This window comes from Cololabis saira, chromosome 9 (genome assembly GCF_033807715.1).
Source record: "Cololabis saira isolate AMF1-May2022 chromosome 9, fColSai1.1, whole genome shotgun sequence".
In the NCBI taxonomy this organism is placed as follows: domain Eukaryota; kingdom Metazoa; phylum Chordata; class Actinopteri; order Beloniformes; family Belonidae; genus Cololabis; species Cololabis saira.
Window position 1 is genome coordinate 38,388,526 of NC_084595.1, and position 8,252 is coordinate 38,396,777.

At 39.8% G+C, this 8,252-nt stretch overlaps 1 protein-coding gene across 1 annotated transcript in view; it reads right to left on the reverse strand.

Moving 5' to 3' along the window:
• Positions 1-8,252, reverse strand: part of arl15a (ADP-ribosylation factor-like 15a) — a 114,732-nt gene extending 106,480 nt beyond the window's left edge. The window contains exon 1 of the mRNA XM_061729538.1: positions 7,824-8,252. Coding sequence (XP_061585522.1) covers positions 7,824-7,835 — 12 coding nt within the window. The 5' untranslated portion in view covers positions 7,836-8,252. The remainder of the gene's footprint in view (positions 1-7,823) is intronic.

Below are 8,252 nucleotides of genomic sequence, written 5' to 3' on the forward strand. Positions count from 1 at the left end.
GCCCCTTTAAAAGGGGTAGTCTAAAAACATCTATGAATGTCAATATTAAATGGAACTTAAAGTGCCTGTGTGCATTCACGAGGATCAGATTATGAAACTCCATTATCTTTAACAGCAACACTGATGTGTCTCCAACCCAAGATGCTGACTCATTAGCACTTTCATAAAACACTCGGGAATCACTGCAGTGGACTAACCAGCACATGCCAAAACTAGCACGTTGGAACTTGAAATAAATCCTACAGATTTAAGATTAGTGATCAACTGAGAAGGTTTGTACCGCTGCAGGCTGTAACTTTAAAAAGGAAAGGTTTGAGTAGCTCTGGCCAACTGGAGCAAAGTTTAGATAAATATAAATTCACAACCATTCAAAACTGAGTAAAGTTATTCTTACCAATGGATTAAGTAAAATATTAAATTCATATCTACACACCAATATAAAGCAAACATAGTGCTGAAATACAATACAACAGGTATTTTTGTGCACCTTTGAAAAGAATCTGGTAGAGCTCACTCCCGGGAGCAGAATACTGTGGAAAACAGTCAGTTATGGGAGGAAAATTAACACCAACCTTGTATCACACCTGATACCAAGCCAATTCATCTGCTGCCAAGCACCTCCCATTAGCCCTCTTTCCACTTTACCCCTGTGAGATGTAAATCTGCCACAGCCTGCTGTGCGCCCTTGAACACCATGTGCTCTGAGACCAAAAGCAGGTGTTTGCTAGACATTTCGGCTTCACAAATCCCCCATAAATTAAGAGTAATGAAAGCTGAATAACTTCCCTCCAACTCGATCATTATAATATCTACATTTTCTATAATATTTTTGCCTTCCATTATGATAAACATTTACTACTGGGTCCATTCTCTCATAAGGAATTATTGACCTGCTCATTTCATGCGGAAAAAGTGTGCTTTCATAAAAATATATTAGTTTACGATAATTTAAACTATGAGACTACTATGTTTCCCTGTAGGTGTGACAGTTAAGTCACTTTTACAGCACTGCTGAAGACTTAATCTTGCTTGATCTGTTGCACGGATGCACGGATGCATGGATGGATGGATGGATGGATGGATGGATGGATGGATGGATGGATGGATGGATGGATGGATGGATGGATGGATGGATGGATGGATGGATGGATGGATGGATGGATGGATGGATGGATGGATGGATGGATGGATGGATGGATGGATGGATGGATGGATGGATGGATGGATGGATGGAAGTTCAAAAGTTGTCCATATTTGCATTTATACTGGTCACAAGCTGTGGGTCAAATTAAAAAAAAAAAAAGTTTAAATCATACAACGATAGATGGTCTTGACTACTGGAAAAGGTTAATGCTCCGGAGCACTGAATGTAGGTGAAATGGAAAATGCAATAAACTCTATAGACATATTTCCATTAGTGTACTGACACACACCCCTGAGTGCTCTACAGGATGTGTGCATTTATACTGCAATGCTCTCAGTTGGTTCAGTAAACGTAAAGGAGTATGGCATGTACCGTATATGTAAATGAATAACTGAACAGAGTCTGTTCACTAATGAACTGAAATTCTGAGCCCGCCTTTACATTTCTGAGGTTGTGAAAGGCACATGAGATTACCGGTATATCATCCAAGCCAAAGCATTCTTGAATGTGAGCAAAGCTTTAAGCTTTAAGTACATTTTAACCAGAGCGAAAAAAGCCTGTTGATGTTTAAGTCATTCACCTTCATCAGATGTTCATAAATATCTTATCTTAGTATTTTATTATTATTATTATTACTATTGTTATTATTATTCTCCTGGAGATTTTAGTGGAGATGCAGCCTTAGTCACCTCTGCCGAGATGTTAAGTGCAGCTCTGTGACGTAATTCCATCATTGTTGATTGCGTGACATTGTGCTAAAAAGTGAGGAACAAGTTGTCGTAAGAGACAAGTTCAAATTTACTTTGGGTGGTTTTTGCTGAAATTTAAGAAACTGCAAGAGCAAGACAACACTGCCTAATCAACTGCTCCTGTAGATTAAATTAAAACACGAAAAGCATTCATTTATGCTGCTTTAAGCAGAAAGTGCTTTCGTAACATATCAACGAAGCAAGGCAACCTGTTCAAACATTAGCTTGCATCGCTCAGTCATATTTAACTAAGTGTTATTTATTCACTTGCATATTTTCACAATAACTAAAGGAAAACTAAATGGGTTAGAAGTTTGACATATTTCTAAAATAAGTGTAATGCAAAAAAACCACATAAGCAGCCTTTTTTACACAGCACTTTTATTTCACTGATATTTTGAAATAAATGTCACTTTGAGGTCATTTTTCATCAGTGCTACTGCTGCTTATTCTGACCATGACCCAGATGCATGAAGGTGTGGAGTTGCTCATTAGCAGATGAAGCCCCGTTAAGATTTCCCATCTTTAATTACAATGCCTCGGGGCCAATTCTTTGCAGTTATTGTCACAGCCTTTTTTTTGCATAATTCAAATTCCAAAAAATGTTGCATACAAAGTACTGGAAGGTAGCAGCTACTAGGGATCACATTCTTAACATTTTAGCCTCTGTTGAGGCTGATCTTTATCTGAATCTAGCTTCACATTATGCTCGGTTTGCTACACCTCAGAAGTGGGTAGCACAAACACCGGTTTCAAAACACGATCTTGAAAAAGATGCTTAGATTGAAGTCAATTGGTTTACTCCACCCCCTTAAACCGGCTGCTATAAAGAGAACAAACAGGATGTTTTTCATCTCTGGCCTCCTCCTTGGCCTGCCACCTTATCGTGGTGGAGGGGTTTGTGTCCTCCAATGATCCTAGAAGCTCAGTTGTCCGGGGCTTCTTTCCCCTGGTAGGGTCACCCATGACAAACAGGTCCTCTTTCAGGAGCCAGACAAGGGTGCGGCTCAAAAGACTCCATATGGAAGGTAATAACAAGGATCCCCATTTGCAACTCCTGGAATGGTTCTCAACGGAATGTGAAGCAGCTGGGATGAGAACAGGAACCTCTAAATACGGAAAAGGGTGGAGTGCCCTCTACAGATCGGGAATCAGATACCGCCCCAAGTAGAGCAGTTCAAGTGTCTTGGGGTCTTGTTCATGACTGACGGAAGAATGGAGCAGGAGATTGATTGGTGGATCAGTGCGGCATCTGCAGTGATGCAGACTCTGCAACCCGTTGTGCCCTCTGCGGCACTCTGCCGGTTGTGGCAAGGAAGGAGCTGACCCGAAAGGGGAAGCTCTCGATTTACCAGTCAGTCTACGTTCCTACCCTCACCTATGGTCACGAGCTGCGGGTAGTGACCGAAAGAACGAGATCTTGAGTACAAGCGGCAGAAATTAGCTTTCCACCACAGGGTGTCCAGACCCCGCCGTTAGAGATAGGGTGAAAAGCTGGGCCATCAGGGAGGGGCTCGGAGTCGAGCCGCTGCTCCTCTGCATGGAGAGGAGCCAGATGAGGTGGCTCAGGCATCTTATCTGGGGAAGATGACTCCTGGATGCCTCCCTGGTGAGGTCTTCGGGGCCTGTCCCACTAGGGACAGACCCCGGGGAAGACCCAGGACACACTGGAGGGACTCTCTCTCGGCTGGCCCGGGAACATCTTGGGATCCCCCCAGATGAGCTGGACCGGAGACGGAAGTCTGGGCTTCCCTGCTTAGGCAATTCCCCCCGCAACCCGACCTCAGGTGAAGCAGAAGAAGGTGGGTCGATGGATAGGGACTCTATGGCTTTTCAACCAAAGCGTGTCACAGATGTTTCATTAAGATCTCCGGTAATTGTCAACTTTTGGAAGAAAAGAAAAAAAAAACGTAAGTTTTAAACATGTCTCCTTTAAATAAGATCTTTAAAACCAACTTCTATGGAAAAAAAAAGATTTGATTTTCTGATCTTTCTACAGTAGGGGTTCCCAAACATCAATAATTGCAAAGAAGCAAATAGGAGAAAGCTAACAAACTCTTGTGTTTCTTTTCTGTATATTTATACATTTTTTTGTTTCACATTTTGCTTTTATTGCCATGTTTAAGTTTATGTTTCGGCTATTTGAAAAAGGCTTTTATAACCGTTTCATAACTTAAGTGTTTTATATTTTGTTTATTTCAACATGTCTATTTAATCTTTGCTTCTACTCCATAAAGCACTTTGCGCTGTCCTTGTGTTTGAACGATGCAATAAAAGTAAAGCTGAGATGAGTCCCTTTTGTGCACAGTGTTTACGATGGTAGGCAGCTATTCAAATGCCATTTCCGACTATTTGCTCGGCTTGTGATAGATTTTGAATTTAGTAGCACATTAGTGGACATCGGGGACTAATCCTACATCCACTGATTGTACCGTATTCTTTTTTTTCTTTCGGTGCAGTTGAAAACTTAAAACCATGATGTCCATTCAAATGGACATGTATAAATCTGATCATGTATAAAAATATATCTAAAACTGCCATCAGTCAGTATGATTCCTCCTTCTGTCACACATCCACACAAAAATCTGTCAAAGAACCTGCTGCTACTTTGTGCAATATCTCTCTTATTAGTACCAAACCACTAGTACTGCAATTATTATCATGTGCAATATTTTATTGTGAATTACCAAATCTTGGTACAGTAATTATATCCACATCTAGAATTACTAAACACTGTTAAAAACAGCACTGCGTATTTCTTTCTGTTTTCTTTACATGTATATTATGTACACATGTAACGTGCAGTCAAAACATGTTCAGTGTCTGCTAGGATCAATAAAGTTTTCTGATTCTGATGTAAAAGATATGTTGAACAAGTAGTCAAGTTTTTAATTCTGTGAATAAAAGAATAAATATACTTGAAGGGAAAATACCGTTTCAGCTCATCATCAATTTATGTAATAACAGGATGATGTCCATAGGAACGGAAATGTCAATAACTTGCTCAAAAATATAAATATGAAGAAAGTATTTTTTTCAAAAGAAAATAATTTTGCATGTTTTTAAAATGTATGCCTGACATGTTTTTTCCCAATTATTATTCAAAACATCTCAGATCAGTCTTTATAAAAGGCAGTATAAAATATTAGAAGAACATCATTTTGAGAATGTTCTTTACATATGGTAGGAATAAACGGCTCACTATACAAAATCAACTGTTCTGCAAGTTTAGGTAAATATTATTTGAATCTGCCCAACTATATCCATAATTTATCACAAAATACAGAAAAAAATACAACAGTTTAAAAGGGAAGGAAGGAACTCTTTATAAATAATACAGGGCTGTTTTAATGTGGATACAGTAACAATGAATGGTTGAATACTCACAGGAAGTCCCTAGCTTTAATGTAACTCGCTATGTCTTGTCTAATTAAATCTACAACAGGTTAGAAGCTCAAAAGATATTCACACAATGCAGCTGGAATTTGGGAAGGCTGTGCCATGGCAACAGCTAGAACCAAATTCCTCCCTCTGCGCTACAGTTTTGTGGTCTTTTTTAACACTATGCTGACTGAGCAGGAGTCCCTTCAGCATGCTCCAGCTCCTGGGTGAAAGAGAATCCACCGCAGATCAGATCTCAACTACAGTCATAACTTACAGCTATGACCAAGTACTGTGATATAATAATAACTTCCTTCCACTCCAGTTTAAATCCCAGCTACCCTTCTAAGGCAAACCTGATCTAAAGCCTCAGCTAAAAGTGTGAGGAGCACCCCATAATAGCAAAACTTAATAAATCGTTATTAACGTGCTCCCTCTGATTTATAGCAAAGAGAGTGACTTAGCTGTGCTCCAGTGTGCACAGCGGGAAAGGAGGCCCTGCGCCTATTGAGTGCCTGACCTCTGAGGACAGCCAAGAACTGTGCACCAACTCCACAGTTACAGCTGTGCCTTCCACACAAAACGGTCACAAAAAAGGAAAATCTCTCAAAAAATGGAACTTGAAAAAAATGTCCTCTAATTACATACAAAAAGCTAGGGTTCATAGTTTATATTTAACTTCAAATTCAGTCAAAAATAGTTTATTAATCCTCTGAAGGGAAATTAATTAGGAGAAGAGAAAAAAACATCTGACATTGTTAAGTGACTTTGTTTGACTTGAAAAAGAATTTAAATAAATAAATGCTGCGTTGTCGTGAAATATAAATTAAATAAGTACAAAATAAGGTTACGAGGCAAAACTAATTTCATTCTACTACGTGGTTTTCGACAGTCTCGACCTCGGGTTTAGCCTTTGGTATCAACATTTTTCCATTCACATCTTTCAACAGTTTACAGAATAACTCACGACCCATACAAGTTGAGTTATTTTAAATACAAAAAAGCACAGACAACCACCCAACACAGCAGTTTCTGGTCACGCTTACTAAGCAGGACTTTGGAATTCTGACTCAAGAAACGTCCCAGTTGAGCCAAAGTTCAAAGTTTCACTTAGGTCTCACCTCTTGGGAGGCCCGGCCGTTTATAAATAAGCTGATAACACTGGGTGGGCAAGTTCCTCTGCACTTCACACTGTCATTCTGTCCCTCTTGTCAAATGACAGCACAATGTCCATGCATACTTTATTTCCTTTGGCTTTATACATTCCCAGGGAAAGCCTTCACATACAGCTTCCTCTCTATTGTTGCACTGTTTTAGCAGCAACCTTCCAGGCATGCAGGCAGCTGGCACTGACCTGGGATTGGGAAAAAAATCCCATCTTTGACTCATATCTATTAAAAACATGCAAACTAACTTGATTTGATTTTGATTTGATATGTTTATTTGGCCACGTTGTAGAAGTCAGTAGTCAATACAAAGTGTTTTGCATGTAGATCAAGCAAGGACCAAAAGGTGTAGACTGAAGCCAAAGCTTATTTTGTCTACCCTTTTAACACATTGTCAACGTCCCACTATAGTGCAAGATTTGAAAAAACAAAACAAAATAACTACATGAAAAAAATATATATATTAGAGAAAGAAAGAAACAAAGTAAATACATAAGAAAAAAAAATAAATGTTGTTCAAACTGGCCTATCTCGGCTTAACAGCATCAAGATGTTCATATTTACACACGTGCATACATTCATCCACACACACCAAACCCACCTATACACCTATATATACAGTACATTGCTGTGCATACATACATACATACGCACTTATTTATACCTACACATACATACATATACACTCATCTACACATGCATGCATACATACAGTAACCCTTCATATACATACATCCATATACATGCACCCTTCCATAGACATAATACACACATAATTCTGTCCATAATTTTGCAATAAATCTACATAATGTGGCTATGCCAATGATTTATAATTATTTATGATCTTGTCTTTATACATATTTTAACTTGCTGACTTAGTTGTGAATAAAATCAACACCTGTAAGGGGGGGGGCCTTGCTTTGTGGCACTTTAGGAGGTTTGTCAGACATGTGAACTGATTGTGTGTGGATGAACCAGTTCGACCTATTCCCAGCTACACGCTTCACCTGACACATCCGCATTGAATCGGAATCAGAATCATGTTTATTTGGCCAAGTCAGGTCAAACAAGACAGGGGATTTGACTCGCTCACTGTACAGTAAATAGACAAATGACAGCACTTATTAAACATATATGCAATTAAAAAAAGAAGTGAAAGGTGCAGCAGCATGAGGTAGACGGGTAGGACCAGGGTGGGTTACTACACTCATGTTAATCACACATAACTACATGATAACACACCTAACTCACGCCTGCTGACAGACACACAGCTGACTGACATCAATATTGATTAGAAGCTCCAGCTGCAAAGAAAAGCGAGGGCTACTTTGATAAGGATTAGCAAAAACAAAAGCCACTGCATGTTTCTGTGGCTTTACTCACCAGATAATCCATGTACAGATACAGCAACACCACCGTGCTTTGTGGAAATCCCGTTTTTGCTTCAGTGAGGATGAAATTTCATGGAAATATTTGTCTTTTTCTTGTTTTTTTGGTTTTTTTTGTAGCCCACGTCGCTTTGTATTCCCCGCCTTCCGATGGACACGCCACGATAACACAGCAACACAAGACAGGTTTTCGTGGGATTTTCCCCCTTTTTCTGTCGATAATGAGCCAAGTTCCGAGACAGCGAGGGCTCGGGCTGTCTGCAACCGGGAGAACCGCCGCGTCCGAGGATTGTCCGTCTACATAAACAGCTCGTTTTCTCCACCCGGCTGACTTTCAGTTATTATTACACAATGTATCACAGTTGAGTGTTTGGTTGAGGAAACTAACCGAGCCTCGGCGCGACGTCACGGACGTCGCCCTGCG